The 23035-nt window shown below is 33.6% G+C and overlaps 1 protein-coding gene across 5 annotated transcripts in view; it reads right to left on the reverse strand.

The window, feature by feature from the left end:
* The window catches only part of LOC137922218 (uncharacterized), a 169745-nt gene that overhangs the window by 24043 nt on the left and 122667 nt on the right, over positions 1-23035 (reverse strand). For all 5 annotated transcript variants that reach the window (XR_011107510.1, XM_068765156.1, XM_068765157.1 and 2 more), the window contains 7 exons: positions 13635-13850; positions 9682-9810; positions 8414-8531; positions 6915-7613; positions 4939-6488; positions 4358-4500; positions 386-589 (listed from right to left, as the gene is read on the reverse strand). Coding sequence is in view for 4 of the 5 variants with exons in the window: in XM_068765156.1 (XP_068621257.1) it covers positions 386-589; positions 4358-4500; positions 4939-6488; positions 6915-7613; positions 8414-8531; positions 9682-9810; positions 13635-13850 (3059 nt within the window). In the remaining variant the exon portion in view is untranslated. The remainder of the gene's footprint in view (positions 1-385; positions 590-4357; positions 4501-4938; positions 6489-6914; positions 7614-8413; positions 8532-9681; positions 9811-13634; positions 13851-23035) is intronic.

The raw sequence follows: 23035 nt of genomic DNA on the forward strand, positions 1-23035 counted from the left end.
TTCAATATATTATCTATGATAAGGTTAGTATGACGTACCATGGTTTATTTTTTAAAAGTACGACGAACATTTTCAGATACAGAATGGAAAAAATACCGAAGTAATAGTAGTAATTAATATCGAATATTTCATTTTCTATTGGTATATTTTTGTCTGATTACCGCCGTATCATGATTATGACGACATCAAAAACTTACGTGAATTTGAAAATAAGAAAACGTAGCTACCAGTAAATAATTTCAAGAAATGTTTGAATGCTTGGCTATTTACAATCTGGTTTTATTAGCTTGCTTGATTGCAATTTCCGTAATTTTCCTCTAATCTATTTCAAATATCATGTTGCTGTTGTACAAAGTTTTTAAGTTACAAATATTGTTATGCTTGCCTATTGTTTGTATAGAATTCATAGTATTGTTACGCGGCGGTCCGGTAGAGTTTCTCGGTGGAGTACGAGGTACATCGCAACCACGAGCGAAAACTGGAGTTTCAGGTAAGCTAGCTGAGGTCTGCAGTGGACCCCTTCCGCCTGCAGATGCATCGCGATTTTGACGCTGAAGTGTGCGCCGACGAGCACCGCTAGCACCTACATCTGCAAGAAATAAAGTACTTAATAAAATACATAGAAGAACATTTACATTTAACATTTAGTTTTCGTTTATTCCTATATTTATATTGTGATGAACTTCCGATTCCTTTCAGTAACCACTTGTGTAGGATATAAGAGAATCCCAGAAGAGCTTAATTATATACAAAAATAGAATAAATATAAAATAGTTAAATCGAATCAAATTGACCTTTCTAATAATGGTATACTACAACTTAAAGCTACGAATGTTCCAAACTCCGACAACAAAGTAAAATTTTTTATGTGGTCACTTTTGTAATATCCTCAATACATTAGTAGAGCAATTCATTCAATTTTATCTATCATTTAAATCCTTTCCTCTGTGTAATAGGGTTTTATTACAATTTCAGTTCAATTTAGTTTTTAAATTCTTGAGAGTTGAGTACACGAAAGTGGATTTTAAAATGGAACGATGCGGTAGGCGCAGGACCGGTTATCGTGTCGATTCATAGGAGAGGCTTGCTGTGTGCAGCTATTGGCTGATATGACGATGATTCTGAAATCCTCTGCTGCCAATTGCCCGAGACCTTTTACATTACCAAAAAAAGTTATATTTTCTCTTAATACAAATAGTTTTCTTAATACAAATATTACTTCTCTATTTTTAATTTATTGTCATAGAGACCGATTCCTAATTTATCATCTATTTCTACTGGTTTATATGTAAATTTTTAATTGCGTTTTTCTTTTTGGAGTTATGTTAATTTTATTATTCACACTTTCCGCACTTCTTTTATTACAATGTCATACAATTTACTAGTTAGTTCGACTATCTATTATTAAAAAGATCGTTTGCTGCACGCTAATTACTCTTATTTTCTAGCTATCTTAATTTCTATTTTATATTTTAGGACTTACTATTGCCTATAACTAAAATTATTACATTGTAATATATATTTTTTTCTTTTATTTGTGAGCGTGCCGTCTATTATTTAAATAGATTGCATTGAAGCACACTGTTACAGCTAATATTGTTTATAACTATTATTCTCTTAAATTTTCCTTGTTTACTTAGATTAAATATTTTTGAATAAGAGCTGCCGAACGGATCTGTCGCAACAGGCGCGAATTGTGTTAATATTAGTGTCCGAGTGTGTAGAGCTGCCTGCCCGGCCAGAGCCTCTACATATTATCAATGATGGCGAGGAGTGGCGACTTAAGCTGCTCATCGGGGAGAACCTCCGATTACCCTTTGGCATCGTAACACATTATTCCATGATTTTTTTTGGAATAAATGAGAGCACAGTGCAAGTTCGGAAGTGTAAAGAGGATGGCCCAACAATTCCATATTTGCTATAGATAAATACTCGGTTGTCCGTTTTGCCGAGTGAGACGACGTGTTGTCTTGATAAACGAGTCTGGTGCCCGGATGTTATACTAAAATAATTCTAAAACAAAGAGCAACCAAATACTTGTTCAACACTCTGTTTTTATTGTTTTTTTTGGAAAACAATTGCTGTAATATAGTCTGTCTGACCAAAGAATGAGGATCGTATTTTTTCCTATAGTTTTTCCTCTCTTAATTTTTGTTGGCAATCCTTGTAAATGAAAATACACCGAAGATTATCTCATGTTTTCAGGATCATAACAATAGATCCAAGATTCTTTACCTATGACGTAATATATAATGTCACAGCACCAATCAATGCAACGGGTGGTGTTTGAACTTCGGTTATAATATGAGCCTGAAATATTCATCTAACACAAAGAGCATCTTAACCCTTTCACGACCACGGGGACGCCGGTGTCCCAAGCAAAAATCATGGATTAATTAAATATTATCGTAACCATTGTAAATTATTTTTTTGTTGTAATATTTCGGAAAGTACCTTTTTATTATTTTTTACTAGCAATATAGGATAACTAACACCGTTTGTTGTTTATCGTCATCGGAACGTTAGAGTTCTTTTAGCGCGAATGATCTGCTGTTTGGAATAAATAATTGATATTGTAAAAGTGCTTTTTAAGTTTTTACAGTGTCAAATTATCATTAACTGGTAAGTAAATTGTTATTCTAAATATTTAGTAGTAACGTATAAATTATGTTGTATTCTGTGATAAATCGTTATAAAGATTATGGGACACGGATGTCCCTGTCGGCGTAAAGGGATACTTTTTATACGGAATTTCTTAACTTTTGGCCTGGTGATATACCAAAATGCTATCATTTTCTTACTCATATTTTTCTCAGAATATGTTTCGTAAGGGACGTGGAGTTTTTGAACTTCGAAAAAATAAAATTCTTCAAATTTTTGTGGGCGACAATAGCGATGAGGAAGATGACTTAGTGCTTGATGACGAAGACCAAAGACTTCTAGTACAGGATGATGACCAAGGCGTATTTGATGTCGAGGTTGAAGAGACGACGACTCTTCAACGGCAAGAATCACCTCAACCTTCAACGTCTCAAAAAAACAATCCATCTAATCACTAACCAATCATCTAACAACAGGAATTGTTTCGCCGAGTAACACAAATAACTTGCCCTATTATATTTATATTATTCATAAACAAGTAAAAAAAAGTACACTAAGTAACAAATGTACATTATTTACAACAAAACAGACTTACCAACAAGTAAACCAAAATTTAGAGTTTAAGTAGAAAGTAACCCTTAGCGACCATAGGGACATATTTGTCCCATAAATTTCCAAAAAAAATGTAAAACTTTTTTGAATTTTTAGTATAAATTATGTTTTTAGGATGCCTATTAATTCATTACATCTAGCTAAATTAATTAAATAAGGTACCGTAACCTTATGGTCCTGAAAGGGTTAAGGCAACGACGGTCGTGTCAAATATTTTGATTGTAATTTATAGCAACACCTAAGCTTGCAAGAATCTGAATGAACTTGTTACCGTTGTCCTTTCTTTTATCTTCTGTATTTCAGTCAGACTCTATCATGTGCCGCACAACTTTGAAGTTCCTTTCACAATTAGCTGTGGAAGGTCGTCTGACGCGGATAACCACAGAGGTTTGTACGACCACTTTTCAAATAAATCACCTCAAATCAGTTTTAAGCAGTAAAGTGAAATGAAGCTTCGTCATTAAAAAACAAATAGAGATCTATCATGACTTTGTTGTAGACAGGCCGTAACGGAAATTTAAAAAAAAATTGCGAGCGTAAATTTTCGCGTATTAAAATTTAAAATAACGCTTAAACGTAATTTATAAAGTTGAAGAGATTAGTAAAGTAGTAAGCTCCATGTTACAATTTTACAATATTTTGATAAAAATTTAAATTGGTCAATTCAATAAACTTTCAGTGTCTCCATCATATCAGATATGTTATTTTTCAGACGTCAGATAGTTTCGACAATTCAAATACTTAGCCGCAATTTTGTTATCTGTTACTTGCCATAGTGATTCATACTTCATGCTTCATACAACCAAAGCAAGAAGTGATTTATAACCTTGGAAGCATGCGGTGAAAAACTTAGTCTTTTATAAAACAAAGAAGGTCTAGCCTTTTAGTGTACATATATGGAATTACGAAAATAATTTTTCTTAATAATATTAGCTTATTAGGCGTTATCAGTACTATTAAGTTATTACTCATTAAATATTTTTCTTGGAACATATCAATAATGCATTTTTTTCCTTGGATGAGCTTTTTATTTTTAATAATGAGTAAACGCTTTCTATGGTTTAGTAATCATAACGCAATTCATAAAATACGGTAGGTAAAATTTGTTACTGCATTAATATATACAATGTATTTTTATTTCTACCTGTTGGTAACGTTCTTCTGTCTGTAGAACCAGTTTTAAAGTTACTATTCCTTCGGTTTTTATTATAGCCTGCTTCCATAGATCGCGTTTTAAGGCTATTAGTAGTGTCTCGATGTGGCGGCACCGCAGGGGGCTCTGAAGGCCTGGAAGTTTAATCATTTATTTTTAATATATTTTGTAGTATAATTTTAGCACATTAAAGAGAATCATACAATTGAATATTTTTTGCGCAATAATCTTCACCTATAAATACACATTAATTAAATTATACAATTTCAATTATAGATGTATGAACAAGGTTATAGACAGAATGCTTAAGTTAGCTTAGCTTGTATAATATTTACTTCTTTGTACTATATTACTATATTGACAGTATACAAACCAGCCTGTTTTATTTTAACATTACATTGTCCGATCAAAATAAACAGGGATGCCTTATTAATATAGGTATAAGTTATCCTGTTTATTTACATAAAATTAAATGTTTATTTTAAAATATGATATAATTATAGAGAGACTGAAATACGTATTTAAATGTAAATAGATGTAAAGGTAACGAATGATTGATAAAAAATTATTACCTTCTTCGTGATTCCATTGTAGGGGTCGGCAAAGTGTCTGCCTTTTTAACATGTCGGCGTTCAGTTGGCTGCATGATTTCTGTATATTCATCTTCAACCTCCTGCACAGGCGAAGGAGGGAGCGGAGGAAATTTAGGCGAATCCGGTGTTTGAGGAAGAGGACCCTTTTCATGTCCCAAGTTCGGCGAAGGAGGTAAAGGAGGCCGGTACGGGTGTTCCACTATTTGGACGTTAAGTGGAAAGTCACCTCCGCTCGACACAGCTGAATCCGAAGACGATGGCTGTCGGACCAAACTAACCGGCATATCCTTGGAGCTTGTCGATTTATGCATGCTGTTTGATCGTCTTCCTGAAGAACGATCGCGACGATCGATTGATCTCTGATTTTGTATCTCATTATGGCTAGAGGATTTCTGAATGTCATGCCTTCTTTGCTTGTCTCTAGAGCTATAACGGTAATTGGTTTCTAATATCTCCTTAGATACATCATCACAGTATTCATCCTTATGTATATTCCAGTCTTTAGGTATGTAAGGTGTATAATGTTTTTGGTCCCGACCCTGGCTCAGAATAGCGCTTATATTGTTTTCAATTTTTCGTAGCGGCGATGTGTCACCGCTGGAGCCAGGTTCACCGCTCTCCTGGTCTTCTTCTTCCTCAACTGTGGTAATGAGCGCCTGACGACTGGCGCTATTGCCCTCGCTCTCGCCCAGACTTGGCAGTGATATCACACGTACCATGTTAGGAGGAACAGTTGTCAATTCGTTCACAGTTTCATTACATTCTATTTGAGGAGCTTCTTCTACTTTACCCTCCTTGATTAACGATTGTAAATTGTCAAATGTAGATGAATATTTTTTGAAATCAGTAAATCTGCTCTGAGGAGATAGTTTGCTTTGTACGACATTATTTTTGGGCGTAATACTTTTTTCTGCGTTTATTTTTCTGCTTTTTGGGCTATGGGCGAAATATTCTGGGTTTATGTATCGGTCTTGACCGTTATTGAGGTCTAAGCTAAGTCTGGATTTTGGTGATATCATTTCCTTGCTCATTCTGGAAGTGGGTGTGCACAAATCTATACTATATCTTGAATTAGGAGTGTTAAGTTCCCGGCTAAGACGAGAGTTCAAATCTACACTATATCTTGATTGTGGTAAACTTAAATCCGAACTAGGCCTGGAATTATATGAACTGACCGATCCTGAACCACTGATCGATATACTCGAGCCATCTATCGATTTGTCTGTGCTTCTGTTTAAGCTGTGTGTCTGGCTAAAATTATTTGCATTTACAGTTTTTGTGCTGTTTTTGTTGAATGTCGGTAGCTGTTTTCTGTTTTTTCCTTTGCGAATAACATAGGTACCACATGCAAGGTCGCGTCGATTGTCATGTTCTCCTTCTGAATTAGGAGATGCTAAGGGGTCACTTTGTGTGACTGGAGGAGGCGGAGGCCAGTATTCTTCACCCCAGTCATCGTCTAATCGCTGAGGTATGGAGCTTGTACTTGAATGCGACTGGTCACCTGATTTTCGTCTTCTTCGACCAATGACCTATAAATATAATGACTTAAACATGTTATTTACATAAAACTGAACGTAGCATTTAAATTTTTTTTTCTCAACTACTAATGAAAAACGGATCAAAGTTTGATGTGTTCCTTTTATTGTCAGTTGTTAAATAAAATATAAAATAAAAATATCTCTTTAAAGGTGCTAATGCAAATTTGGTCTTGTCACTTAGAACGAATCGGTAATTGTTGCACAATAAGGATTGTTTTTAGATAGTTGTATTATTTGTATTCTTATTTATGACATTATAATTTTAAGGTTTTTAATCTGTCTGTTTTTTAATATATGGATGCCTGTTTAAGACAATGTATTAAAAAAAAATATTTTTTTAAAGTAATTGATATGTATGTAACAACATAGGTTAATATACTTAAATTGTCTCAAATATATAACGAATAGCAACGTTACCTTCGTGCTTCCAGGAGTTAGGAGTGGATCATCACCATCGAGCGACACTTCCCATGCTATGGAATTACGTTTCGATGGCGTGGTAGCTGTAGGCGGTGGCGGTGGGAACGATTCTTCTAAGGAATCATCAGAGAAATGTTCATCATCGTTGCTCCTGCTTGAACCTCTCGTTTTCCGCCCTTCCATTATATCCTCCGAAGAACCTCTACACACTTCTCTATGCCTCTCCATAGAACCGGCGAGAGTCCGCGGAGGTATTTTACCTCTCGGCGACAACATTTCTACTTCGGATCTGCTGTCACGTTTCATGTTGATTTTTCTCTCTAAATTTTTACTGTTAGAAGGTGAGATTTTTTGAATGTTGTAAGTTGGCGAATGTGACTGTCTATTAAATTGAATGTTCGGCCCTGGGTATATAGTAACTGGGTGTTCGTTATAAGGTTTGTCGTTGAATTCACTTGAGAAACCCATGAATGGAAACACTGGCGGATTCTCGAAGCTGGGTGATTTCATTTGTGCGACTGGGGGCGCTGACTGACGCGGTGGTAGCCATGTTGAAGTAGTGTCGGAGTGCGGAGGGCGCACACCGTGTTGCAGCGAGGCGAATTTGTACGGAGGCACCGGAGCCGGTTGTAACTGGAAGCCGTTTGTATCAATATCCTTGTCCCAGCCATACGGCCGCTGATGTCTTGTTTTTGGCTGTAATTAAAGAGTTCATCTTGTAAATTGTGTCTTATAATAATTAAAATAGTTGCAAATGTTAAATTAGATTATTGTGTTTTTTTTTTCAATAATTTCGTTAAAGATTTTCGTGTGCCCATAGAGTGCTTAAATTGTTTTTTTTGAATCAAGTCGTTGAAATCATTATTATTTTCATTAATACTTTTAAATGAATAATTTACTTTATAAATCACGTATTCAGCCAAATTATTTTGAATATTTCTACCTAAAAGAATATTCTTGTAAATATAAGATAATGTTTGACAACCACTTAATTTTATTGGACTTTATGAAGATCAATTATCAATGAGATTTTATTGTCATTGTAACCTTTTACACTGCATGTGTCAATTCGGGTCACTTCAGAAAACTTTTAGTTACTGAATTGTGAATAAAATGGTAACATGTTCAAATAATTAAAAATTTGATAAAATATTTAAAGGTTAACTTTTTGTGCTGTCTAATAAAAAAATACGGGTAAAGATTTTTGGAAGAAACCAAAACTGTTTTTGGTAATTACTTAATTAAACTATGGTTCTTTTCTACATTTAATATTTTTTTTATAAGGAAAGTAAATGTAATTGATATTTTGTAAGTAAATCATAATCATTTCCTTCACTTTTTACGCTTTTGATTAGTCGAGTGAAATTTAGAATAATTTTTTTTGTTTAAAATTATAATAATACATGTAGATAGATTATTTTTACTAGTGGTTAGTCTCGATTAATGTTAACCAAAGTTTAGATAATTTGCTTATTTTTTGCTTAATGTTTACTTACAAAAGTAGTTTGAGTTGCTGTGGTAATTCCGTTAACACTGATTATAGAATCCAGCTTTTCTCCTGCTTCCGTTTGCTCAACTGAAACGGTCCGCTTCCCAGAATTGGCTGGTGATACTCTGGAAAACATTATTGATGCCTTTGTAACGAGCATTAATTTTCTAGACAATAGAAAGCCTTAATTATTAAAACTAAATAACATGAATTTATACATCTTTGCAACAAAACTATTTCTTAAAAAATCTGTCGATAACGATCCTTCGTATTAGTTATATAGACCTACATTCAAAAGTGGAGGAAAATACGTAGCTTGGAGTGAGTATTGACCTCGTGTTTTTTTTTACTGAATTCAGTATGTAGTACATTCTATGCTAATAATGTCATAAATGGTTGACGACACAAATTGCCGCAGAGCAAAAAGAATGTTATACTAGCTCTTGAGGAAGAGAATTATACGAAAATCTTGGATGTGAAATAAATATTTATCACCTTAATGTATTACTATGGTCAATTGTAAAATTATAAATTTTCTTGTAACGGAGAAAGAATCGTAGTCTACCAGAAAAAAGTAGACAAGTGTTTGTGTAAATAGTACACGAAGACGAGAAATTATAATTAACTAATTTATACATTTATGAGCGAGGATAGTCGATTTTTTATTTCCCAAAACAATGATCTAAATTTCCCCTGATAGCTATACGGCGTACTCAAAACGTTGTATGATTGTTTAGTTTTGTTTCAGTTTATTGTGTGATCTCAGATCAGGGAGCTATAAGTTAATGGTATTATTTGGGAAGCTCAACCTAATTCTAGGTTTTTCTAGCATTCTTCTGCCGTTTTACGCAAGTGATTACTGCAACTGATTCTACGTGCTATAATATGAATAAATGAACAAGTCTTTTCAAAGATGGCACATGATTAATAAATAGTTAATTAATGAATGAATTATAACAGCTAAAACAATGAGTTGAGTTCCGTTCGTTTTCCGACAGGTGGACCTTAATAAGTTTAGTTTGTTGAAAATGTTTGAGGGAGTTCCGGTAGTGTACATCCTAAGGATTTCGCACATGAGCGAGATCAAAATAATTTCGTTGTCACAAACAGGTTTTAAATTAGTGCACCCATTTGTCTTTAATGAAAGCAATTGAATATCAAAGTGCTATTCTACGTAAAGGCAAATCGAGTACAGTGCCATGTTGCAGAGATATGACTGCTCTTAATATAAACTATTTATATTGTAGTGTACAAGAAATAATTAAAAATAATTACTTTGGTAATAAAGTTGATATGATTCGCTGTGCCTCTTCGGGCGGCGGCGGCGAGTGTATCGAAGGCGGGTCCGGGGGCGAAGGCTCCTCACGTTCCTCCGTAGGTCGGAAACCTAACGCGAATTTCGCTCTGAAAATAATTTTAATTCAAACTTTAATACGAAAAATGTAAACATTTTCATTAATTTGTTGTCTTAATAAAACAGTCATTTATCGTATGAAATATATAGCTATAGTGCTACCGTAACCGTTATGCTGCGCCGTAGGTATACCTCGACGGAGAGGGGGGGGGGACAACGGACTTTCACTGCTGCCTAAGTAGCATCTGCAAATTCCGCGGTTTCGAGGTATAGCAGGTCGCAGAGGGCGTCTAGCCTGCTACCTCTTTTAACCCTTAAATGCATATTGTTGTTTTTAAACAACATACTAAAAACCACAGATAAAATTGACCTTCTTTTAATTTTTTGTTAAACCTGACAACTAGTTCTTATTTCTGTACTAATTTTGTACATTTTTTAATGTCAGCACTATCCAATGTTTATAAGTATTGAAAATAAGTTAATGTCAAATGTCATTTTGAAGAAAACTTTTCTAGTGCCGCGAAACTAAGTTTTGTAGCTGTGTTTGGACTTTGATAAAATATCATGTAAGTATATAATATATTTTTATTTGCTTGATTATATCTTCAATTACATGTTCACGTTGTAAAACATTGAAAATCACTTGATGCTACAGTCGAATAGGGCGAAATCTGGTATGTTGTAGGAAAACTACAATGCGCATTGCCTGCTAAATAAATGCATGTTTGGTGAAGGATTTTTCTTTTGGATTTTACCATGCCGCGGTTACTATAAAGCGAAATTACAAAGTATTTAGAAACTCTTGTTGATTCAGAAGATGGCTTAGAAGAGTGAGACTCCGAAGTAGAGGATGAAGGTCACTATTATCAAATCGCTCGAGATGTTCTTCGGAACCTTGAAAATAGTGATGATGGTGAGAATGCCCAGCCTGATGAAGTGGATGCTGATCCTCTTCTCGTAATCGACAACGATGAAAATATGCCAGACCCTCCTATTTTGGAAGCCGAAGAAGCAGCACCCCAGAGTAAATCACAAGGGATTCCTAGACGACCTCTGGTTTCGCGAAAACGAAACCTTGTTACTGCTGAAGACAGCCTTATTTTTAGGGGAAAAACTCAGATAACAGAAGCATTGAGGTCTTGTAACACGTCATTTGTTTTTTTTTTCACATTTTATTTTACATCATATCTAAAAAAGAAAATTGTAGAACAAAGTAACTTATACGCAGCCCAGAAACAAGTCTACTACTGCAAATGGCGCTAAACGTGGTCGACCTAGTGGGAGCACTATACAAAGAGAACTTGTAATGAAGAAGTTCCGAGAACCAGCTCAAGCAATTCCTTTGAAAGACGTCAGATTGGATCAGACATGTCATTGGGCAGTTTGACTGGATAAGCAGAAGCAGGTGCAAATTCCCAAAATGTTCAGGCTTTACATTCAAAATGTGCCAAAAATGTCGTGTATCTTTGTGATACGAACAGAAGCAATTGTTTTTATAAATATCATAATGAAGCATAAATAAATACTTTTTAAAAACAATATTTACTCTTATTTTACCCATACTTGCAAAATCTCAATGAATGTGCAATGTAGTTTATAAACAACATTCACATTATTGCAAAAAAAGTATAGTAAATTCATGTCTAGATTTTTTTTATCATTTTTCCTAGGCTATAATACATGTCTATTAACAAATATATATTTTTTTAAACGTGTAAAAAAAATCATCCATTTAAGGGTTAAGTAGCGAAACTCGAGAGCACTCGGGAGAGTTTCAGCTCGGGCCGCTACATAGTACTGTTGCACCCGATGGGGGGGGCCACCTAGTTCTCACGTGTCGTCAACACTTGTAGCGGTGGCGCTCATACTTCTTTTTCCTCGGCGCCTAACTCGCTGTGTTTTTCTATAGCACGGTACAGCTGTTGCAGTAGCAATATAGTTTCATATAAACCTTGCAACTTGACAAAACTCTGAAGTAGCCAAAATGGTTAGATAGTGGAGGCAGTACACCAATCGACTTAACACCGTTTTAAAATAATATTTATGATAACATTCTATCTTTCTATAAAGGCTATTTACAAGTTTTAATTACGATTTTATATTACACAATTCTTTGTAGGATCCCACTGTTGATTGGACAGATCGTATTGTAGTGTTACCGAAACTGCTGTACCGCGCCTTATATATACACCATGGGGTGACACATACGGAATGGTTTTCGCAACGTAACTTCATTGAATTTAATTAATTAATCACCTTCACCAACAAATTCCTGCTTAGTTTTATTGATTGACGGTAAAGTTATTTATTCAGTAGTAAACACAGAGCACAGTAACATTTTAGAAATCTAGCTAGATTAAATTCTGAAAGTGTAGAAAGAAACGGGATTATTAGTAAAGAATAGTTTTTAATAAAAATTCTTTGATTTAAGATATTATAAAACTATTATCCAAGCAAGTTGCATTTACAGACAAGAAACGATCAAGGTGCCCATTACGATTTTTCCATTTTTTTCTAATTAGAAAGCAATTTTTTAACATGGCTTATCATTATTTTTATTGAGTTAGATTAATATTGATGACCTATTTTCTCTAAAACCAATCCAAGTATAGCATCAGCGCATCTACATTTATTAGTTTAAATCCAGAGATCAATAATTGTTCTATTCGTTGAAAGCGAATTCTAGAAAAAAAAAATAGCGCAAAAACGCGCTGGATGTTCTTGGGTTTTTTAAATTCCAACACTTTAAAGTTTAATTCCTATAAGGATTAATAGTTGAACTCGATTCACAACAACGAAAATCAGTAGTTTATTAAAAATAAACATGTTTATTTTATTTTTCATTTTCGTGCCATTAAAGATGTGCATATTACTATGTTATAAATACCCTTAACTTTCCTGTAAAATGTTCTGCGCATATGAATCACTAAACAAAATATTATATTATAACTCACTGGGAAGCCGGTGAATAACTTAATCGTAACGTAGGCTTTCTGGCACATTATCTGTCAAATTATCATTACTACCTGCTTTCTTAATTTGATATTGCTTATAGGGTATCGGCAAATGAAAATACCAACATGATTGTTGTGACCTAGATTCTTAACAATACTTTTCTACTAGATTGTTAACAATAGATAGAATATATTTTAAGCATTAAGTATTATTTTTAAATTTCTGATTATTGTCCTGCTAGATTATTAAAACCTTAAATAGATTTTTTTTCGCGAAATGTAAATTATATGATAAGCAATCTTTTTAATTTTAATATGAGTACAAAATGGTTACGTCAGTTAACATCAGTACAGTACGGTATTGTGAAATAAAAACAATAAAATACTGTAAAAGGAGCTTTGTTCTATTGCTTACGTTTCGTATTTCGCCGTTCAGTCGAGTTTATATCTCGCAACGTGATAGATTTACGACGAGCGACGCCTGATATTGGCAAGCGTGAAGTTTTACAATGATGTAACTTATGTACGTTCTTTTATGTTATTTATCGTTTTTTTATATACAGGCTTTGAAAGGATTATTGGTTATAGGTTTGAAACCTTTAAAGGGGTGATGTAATGGGTGATTCATCACATCACATCATAAAGTGTTTACTCTGAAACTTGTTAGGAATGCGACAGTTCAATAACTTGCAGTACAAAATTTGCAAAAACAATAAACAGTAAATAATTTTATTATGTTGTAAGTAATTCGAAATTTTAAAACGCTCTTTCTTAATTTTTATAAACTATCAATTTTTGGATAGGATGTACCATATATTGAGATATACTTTCACTCCTTTTAAAGTTTGCATGAGTAGATTTTTTTAGATGTTAAGTTGTGTATAGTAAGAATTATTATTTACTAGAATAAGGTTTCTAACCGTCTGCCGTTCATGCTCATATATCCATCATCCTCCGAGGTGTGTCCGGCAAGTGGCGAGTCGTCGTCAGTGGCAGGCGTTGCCGGCGTAGCAGGCGTGGCAGGTGTGGCTGGCGTAGCAACGGCGCGAGCCTCCAATGAGCGCGGCTCGCCTTCGTCGTACTCGCTCAGCACTTGGTCCAGTAGCTCCAGAGAGCGTTGCACGTCGTCGCACCCGCTGGAATTCAATTTACTAATTTTAATGGTTTCTTTTAAACTAAATTTGTTGGAATACACCGCGGACCCGCTATACAATAGAAGAAGTACTCTTTAATGGATAGGAATCCATCATAAAGATGTTCTTTTCACAGAGGACAAAGTATCTTGTGTTCACCCACAAGATTACTCCCCCAAAAAAAAATCATGTGTTCATATTATTATTTATAAAGGATAATTTACAGTGACCACTTGATAGAAAGTAGTGAAGAATCAGATTGAGCTCCACTATAACGGTCACCTATATCTTAAAGCCTTAGGACTCCAAACGCGCCCTGATATCAGAATAGTCAAAAACAAACTCATACGGGTTTTTTCTTTGTGGTCAGTATTACATGTTTTATAACATTTTCTTTGATGAACTTATAAAATTCAGTACGTGATAATTTAGATAAGATAAATAAGATAAGATATACTGTAATATGAATTTGCCCTAAAAGTTTTACTAATTTTAAGAAAATTAGAGAAAAGTTTAAGATTATCTTAGTTTCTAGCGCTAACCCTTTATATTTCACTTATATTCTTATTTATTATTATTCTAATGCATATAGATCAGGTTATTAAATATGTATATTAACTATATAGAATCATAATGTTATAATCACTGAACTTAAGAAATCAAAGAACTGTGATTAATAAATTTATTAAACACTTTGCCATAAGTGATAAATATACTTCGAGTTTATTAATGAGCCAAGTTATATTTTTAAAAATGAATTTCTTGTTAAGCAGTTCGGCGCACGGTTCTGTTTTTGTATTCATTTTATTATTCTACAATCTGAATAATAAGCACTGCCATGAACAGGTTGCACATACGATCAGGCCAACATTCAGCACGCCAGGTAAATACTATACTATGATAAATTTAAGTTTTACAAGAGTGAATGTACAACAGCTAATTTGCTATTAATTAATGTATGCCACACTCTACAAAAAATAAAATGGTTTAAGAAATAATAAATGACGTAATGATAATACAGTAAGAAAAACCATTTTCATAATTTTGATTACTATATACAAAATTTAGACATAAGAGGTGATTGGAAACAGGTGTAAAATTATTTAATCGATAAATGCATAGCTTGTTTGCTGTCAATTAAATTATGGTGCACCCTATCCAATAATAAACAGTTTCAGATAAAAACAATTCACGTAAAGCATAAAAAGCATTTTCTAAATTCCTATTCCTGCATGTTCAAATGAATTATTCTTTACTGCCCGTCACTGCAGATTTTACAGCTAGAAGCTATTGGCCTGTCGCATTGCAATAGATAATTAATTTAACATATTTTAGAGTGACTTAATTATACTAACTTATACCCAATTAGCCTGTGTAAAAAGACGACTGCCTCTAAAATAAGAACATAAAAAAATGCGTCAACTCTTATAAAATCGTTATTTACCGTTCGAAGCTATATTTATTACGCAATTTTCAAATCGCTTTCTCAATACCGTTGTCGTCGTATATAATTCAGTGTAACAAGCGGACGAGACCGGGGCAGTCAATTCTCCGAGATAATGCTAAATTGAACTCATTTCCTTCACGAGCATTACTACGCTTGTCCCGCGTACGCCTCTTTAACTATAACATTAGAACCGGATTAGGAAATAATGACATACTTATTTCACTCGTCGGTGATGTAATCCTGCTATTTTGACGTCTATCGCATTCTCAATTTGTCTCTCTAATCGATACATATTTTCGATTGCCTTCTATGTATTCAGAAAGGACAATTAGCCAAACGTTTTTAATAAGATCACTAATAAATTTTAAGAATTATTATATATTTTAATAGCACAAATCCATTGAGTTATAAATAAATAACGGCTAGGCATTCTGTCAAAATTAATAATGCAGCTCTTTGTGTTAATTTCTCAAGAAACATATTATCATATATTCAAATTTTCACAAATGGAACGGTTAGTAACGGTGTGCACCTAACGTCCTAACGAGCCTAGTTTTATCCACAGCTCTTTGAGCGATTTGATTTGAGCTTGTCAATGAATCCCGAAGTGAGAGAAGTGAGAAAAGTTGTAAATATTACAACTGTTTATATACACATTTTATTTTATTATATTACATACAAAACAATGTATTTTTAAGTACGCTATATACCTTTTATCAACCCTCCTAAAATTTCGATTGTCGATAAGTACACATGTCCTGCCGTGACAGCATGGCGTATTTCGAAAGCGTGTTCATTATATTTAAAAGGAAGTTAGTCCTCGCCCATGGAAAGTGGTTCTAGTGGCAAGTACAAAGCAACCCTTACGAAAGAAGAGGCGTACGCTTTCACGCCGTCTCTCGATAAGCTCTCGCTGCTCAGGGTTGCAGCTCTTTATTTTTGTTCAATAATCTATGGGGCCCCTTTTGAAAATTTAAATCATAGATTTTGTTTCTATAGTTCTGGATGTCGTTCAACATTTTAAAATTATAGGACATTTAATTCTAGTAAAGCAGTTCTTCTAGTTATAAACAGTATTACAGCCGACAGTACCCCTAAATAGCGAAATAATTAAATAGTACATGGAAATATAGTACAAAAATATAAAAAAATTAAATTCAAGTTAAAATTATGCTACTCTATTATGCAAGTATTATTTTCTTTTATTTCATTTCATTATTAATGATTTGCTAATGAATTTAAAAATGTTACAATTAAAGTGATTTGAAGCCGAATTCCAATTTCGATTACAGGCAACCATAAATAGCGTTAGGAGAAAAAGAATATTTGAAAATAAAAATAAATCCGCAATAAATCTGTTTACTTATATATTTTAATCTAATTTTATATTTTTTAATGTTTATTTTCAGGTTAACGTCTTTATATGTATGAAGTTTGGGTGTGTTTAAGTGTGTAAAGAGTTGCAAAGAATTTGCTTAGCGTCATCATTATTGTTTTTTTAAAGGAACCAGTATTGAAGTTTTTGCTAACACTTGTTTGTGATAAATAGGTATATCTTTTTCACTATATCTCTTCGTTTATATTAGGTTTACAATGACGTAATATTATAGCCGGACAAGATTCTATGAGAACCGATTAAAAAGAAATATTTTAGTTATGCTTTACGGTTTATGCCGTGTCCGTTTACTTTTGTAATGGCAACTATGTTTAATAAGTTAAATAAGTTAAATTTAATAAGTTAAATTTACAAATCCGAATTATTTGTTTTTTAAACGTAAACAGAGTAAGCATGTTGAATTTTTTAGTGAAAAAGAAAATATCATTTTATTTAAATTGTTTTATTACATTGATTTAAATAATGAAATAAATTGTTAATATCTAAATTATTATATTATCCCAATACAACATGTAAAAGGAATGTGAATGACTTTTATAACATAGTAAATATTTTTGTGTCCATTACTATCACTGCAGGTAGAGATGAATGTTGTTGACCCGCTTTCAAAGCGTTAAGGCCCTTTAGCCAGGCATGTTTCCTGCTCTGTTTTTATTTTTAAGTTTATTATTATCTATTCCTTAATTGGAAAGGATAAAACGCTACGACATAGATAACGATAAAGTAAAGGTTATTGATCAAACTTTAGGGCAGAATCACCCCTAGAAAAATTAAGTCTCCCAGATATGTACAGATAGTGGCTAGGATTTTTTGTGCTGATTATGTGACTGAAGTTATCGGAGCAGTCTCGAATCAAGAGCAGAGCCTCAAGAGGTCTCCGATATCTCGGTGGACTTGCACTTGCCGCTGCAGGTCGCATAGTTTGTGAGTGTTCGTCGCACTACTAATGATCTCCGATGCTGTCACTGTTTTTGTTTAAGAATGTTTGTTTTTATTACTCTTTCATTTTTTATATTATCATATGTAAATATATCAACAACATTTTTGTCATCAACAGTGTATAAATAGCGATTAGTTAGTGCTCTAAAATCTTTAAAGGCATGTTTCTGAAACCATTGATTTGTGAATAAGATGTACCACATATTAATTGAAATAACCATTTGACCTAATATGTACACATTCACCTCATTTAAAGCCCTTTTATCCAATCATTCTGTCTAATTTCTATGATAAATGTAAAATAAATAATTTTGCATCGCATTTAAAATAAATTTCCATATGCCAAAGGTATAACACATGTTATAAAAAACAAAAAAGTAATGCATATTACGCATGTCAAAAGGTGTAGAGACCGTACAATTGTAAGCTAATGAACTTCTCGTGTCCACTAACGTGCTGTAATAAGCTTTTGAAAGTGACTCCGCTAGGCTGCAGTGAGACGGACGTGTGCCTATATCGTGCGATGCATTGTACAACAGCCTGCCACAATGCGGAGCACTCAGCATGAGTGCCGCGGTGGGCGCGATCCTGCCTTTGTTTTATTTCACCCACACTCCTTCGCTTTCGAAACTTTTAAGGGGAACTTCAAATTGCGTTCCTTCTTCCCACCAGAGTTTGGTGCAACTTGATTAAATAAACTTGGTACGATTTTTGTCTAACATCAAGTCAATTTAAAATCGATAAATTGAACAATAGACGTTACTTAAAACCACGCAAATTCAAAATATCTTTATACTAATAGACATTTGCACGCCCCTTTTAATCGTCAATTATTTTAAGCCTAATCTAATATTTAAGCTTAAGCTAATATTTAACCGACCTGTGTGTGATGCCATTCTGCTGAGAAGAGCTGCCAGAAACTCAATACTTAGTTGCTCTTTTTAAATGAAATTTAACTGTCTGTTGCATATGTCGGAATAACAGCTATTTAAATTAATCAACGAACCAGTTCCACCCATTGGGTCAATTGAAAACGCTTATATATTTAATATATAAGATTTATTTAAATCTATAGTTTGAATTATAAATTTAAAAGTAAGAAAAGGAAGATGTGGTATTTTATTATATATTCCTACACTCGGACCCAAGAACGATTTGTCAACGTTTTCAAGACAAAATTTAGGCTTTACGAGTTTATTTCTATTTCTTGTATTTATCATGTGTCTGTTACTATGTTTTGTGTTTAAATTTTGGAGCACAAACAAATTTTATTTCAATGTAATTAATAAGTAAAGGAAAGCGAACGCACTTTGATAACATCATCCGTAGGCCTACATCTTGATACTAGGAGGCACTGTTTATGCGGAAATGAGTGTAGCGAGGCGGAAGTGCAAAGCACCCCGGTGCACCCCCGGGCGTCGACCTCCGCGTAACGTCGAGCCTACGCTACCTTCGCGCACACACTCGCATACAGCTAACGAATGAATAGCTACAACTTCTTAAAAACGCTTCATTTTAAAGTGGCAGCGAAATCGATACGATTTCAAATACCCAACACTCACACGCTTACATTTGCGAGTTTCTTTGACATCGTCCATGGGTTGTCATCTCTTTCCTTTTATTAAAAGTGTGTTAATGACGGATGTCAGTTCTATTCACAAACGCCGATGAATTCTCTGTTCTGATCTCGATCGGGATTCAGACTACTTTTTGAGCGCACGAAACTTGGTCAATTAAGTAGTTGATACACAAACTTTATGTTTGTAAGCGTTTCATATAGGTCTCGCTAAGTTTAAGTGTTTCATATTGATTTATAGATGTGATTTGTTTGTAAAAACATTTGACGGAAACAGTAAAAGTATTACAGTATGCAAGAAGGCATAAGCCACCGCACAGACGCAAAAACCTCGCTTGGATGATTATAGCTCTAGTGTTGAGTACATAAGTGGAAGTTTTTAGCGAGCATAAGTAGACTGGGTTATGGCATATTTGATGTATCTACATTTATAAACAACGCGCGTTTGCAAAAGATTAACAAAATTTTATTATAAAAATAAAAATTGGAAAGGTTAAAATTTGCCTAATCTTATTTTATATATATGTGTATGATCGGAAATTTAAGTCACTGGGTTTAAGTAAATTTAATTCATGCCTGGTACACTAGATGGCGTTGGTAGTCGATTAAAAGGCGGTAATGAAATGTTCCGTCTTGTAGCATATAAGGTTTTTAACAATATAACATTCTAGTTCACGGGCCTTTCTGCTCCGTGAACTCAGTACCGATGAAGCTGTAAAAACCTTATGGCTAACAGCATTGACATTTTCAAAAACAATACAATACAGTGATTTGCGATCGACAGCTGGCTTTAATTTCATAGTCGCATAGACAATGTTTGTATTCATAGCCGTAGGTTTCTTAGTACGTGTGTATGAATAATAAGACCGCGCTTTGTCAAAGGATATCGTCGAGACATACTCAGAGATGCACGTAAAGAAGACACGCGGGATCTCAGAAAAAAAAATGAGTTAACTAGATAAGTTTTTTTTGAGACCTTTTTATTCGACATAAACAGAGATGTAAAATCAGTAGAATATATCGAAATATCTTCCCTTTTTCATTGTTTTTTTAATAGCTGTTTTGAACTTTGGCCTGGATAATTTTATAAAAAAAAAACAGAGAAATCAAGTCGATAATGTACAATAACGTACATAGCACATAGTTCGGAAATTAAATTTCATACATATAATTCTTATTTTTTTTATTTTACAAACAGCCCATTAACCTGTTATTGTTGTTTCAGGTTAACGTCCTCTGTCCACATAGTTTTATAATTCAAAATTTTATGCCGCATTGCATTTGCCATGGCTACAGTGAGAACTTTAAGAAACAATTTTAAGTTGTTGTTGTATTTTATTTATTTTTTGATAATTTTCAGCAACAGTTCATTAGTAACTATAAATCAAATGATGAATATCGGTTTATAATTATTGATTTATAATAGCCAGGGTACAATAATAAATGATAAAAATATGTTATAGCGCATAAGCTTTAATATAGATCATTTAAAGCAGTAATTCCCAAAGTGGTCTATATCGACCCTTAGGGGCCTATGATAACCTGCAAGGGGTCTATGTCAGCGAAAAAAAATTTGGGGGTCCATGAAATGAAAATGGGGGTCCACGATAGTCGATCTTAACACATACACGTACACTGATAGTACCTATTTACTTACATCATACTATCTCATAATATCAAAACATTTACGTTATTTATAAAAGTACCTCTGAAGTAAAAAAGTTATTGCTTATGTTAGTTTATTTAATGTTACGTATATTTTACATAACAGATACAAAATTTTATTTTGATTTTTGATAATTTCAATTCAATTAATAAATGTATAAATTAACATGTGTTTACTTTAAGTTTTTAACACTAAACTTCACTACAGATAGAAATTTACAGGAAATCAATATCAGGTAAGTAGGGGTCTACCCAACACGGAAAAACATTGCAAGGGGTCTACGACACAAAAAAGTTTGGGGAACTCTGATTTAAAGCATCAGAGAATTCTTGCATTATTAAATATAAATATAAATCTAGTATCTATACTGTGTTTAAAATATTTTAGTAATAAAGATCAAAATGGAACTTTTTGATAAAGAAGTTCAGCCGTACAATAAAACTAAAGATAGTTAGTTATATATCACGCATATAGGAAAGAATAAAGTGTTTTTGGTACATAGTTTTTTTATCATAAAATATAGTACAACGTCGTCTGTATGGGCTTGACGCGTTAGACTGACCATGACGGCGTTATTTTAAGCCTACAGGGACCGTCTCTTGCGCTTAATAAACCTTTTGGAAGTGGGTTACGGGCTGTTGGCTCAATGTCCGCAGCTCTTTTTGGGAGGTTGAAACGCGGAACAGGTTAAAGTTGTGAGTGACCTTTGCGGCAGAAATATTGTTGCAGCCTGAACACAGAAAGCGCTGGGTTTGTTGCACACCCCTGGGGGGGTTTAGACGTGAATGCCCGCTTTCTTATTCTTTAGCATGGTTGAGAGATTAATAATTAGGTTTGCTAAGATTAATGTCCTCCAAGGCGAGAATGCGTGGGCGTCGGGATTTTGTTCCGCCATTTAACCATGAAACAAAAACTTTGTGAAGATCAGTGCTAGTCCGACATAACTTCTACTTACTTTTCAGAGGCGAATCAATAATCCATTTCTCCTATCTAAAAATTATATTTTTAAAAGTAAATGCAATGGCGAGTATATTTTTAATTATCTTAAATTTATTGCACATTTGAAACACAATGTCGTAATGTAAAATAATAAAATATCTCCGCTAGCTTAAGTTGAGTAGACGCTATTATGGCTTTTAGTGAAAAATCTTTTGGGCTCCGGTGTCGCGGCAGAAGGAAGCTCTGAGGACATGCCAATAAGCGTGGCGAGCTGTAACAACACCTCGCTTAAACAAGCTACGGAAGCAATTTCCCTCTTTCAGCACAAGCTATAAGGTTGACATTCGGAATAGCCTTCGGCTATTATCGACTGCAACGGTTTAAAGCAATTTTGAGAGTCAATATTGAACTTTTCAACTCGAGGGAGCGATGTGTTCCTTTCAAATAAATCGACTACGGGATTACTTGTACAATTTCAAAGTTTTACGGTCCCCCATAAATTAAAAAAATTTTCATTTTTTATTACTATCATGAATTTTATGGTATTGTAGGACTTTATTTAATTTTGTTACTACACGTTTATGCATAAGGTAGTTCATAATCTGTACGACTAGACAATTTATTCAATAAATATAAGGTATAGATTAAAAAGTCTACTACTAACTTAAATTAATTTTATTTTCTTGAAGTACAAGAAAAATACAATATATAATATTCAAAATGATATATATGTATGCAAACTTTTCGAACAGGATACCAAAGCAGTTCCCCACATCTAAACAAAAACGGTTACAAGTCTCGTCGGCAGATTTTTATGTCTATCACTATTTTATATATTGAATAATAACGATAAATCACCTGTTTGATATTCAGTTTCATTAAAATATTAAAGACAAGGCAAATATTCTACCTTAAACTACATATCCATGCACACGTGTCCCCTCCTTTTTTAATTAAAAATCTAGAAATTTTCCCTTGAAATATTTATCAATATTGTTAAAGTCATTAAGTGTAACATTTGCTGGCCCTGAATAATAAATCTATTTTTGGGCATATCATGGTCTCGTAATGGTGGTAATTACTTATATGGTTATCACTTTAAAAATAAACGTTACTTTGATAGTAGTTATAATTATGACCTGCAAAGGCATCTGAAATCTAAATATAGAACTTAATCAAAGCAATCTTGGATTTGAGGTGTTAATTAAGCAATTAGCTTAGGTCT

The sequence above is a fragment of the Battus philenor genome, unplaced genomic scaffold, assembly GCF_028537555.1.
Source record: "Battus philenor isolate CCGP_79_NKW_IND1 unplaced genomic scaffold, ilBatPhil1.0.hap1 SCAF_2, whole genome shotgun sequence".
Taxonomy (NCBI): Eukaryota; Metazoa; Arthropoda; class Insecta; order Lepidoptera; family Papilionidae; genus Battus; species Battus philenor.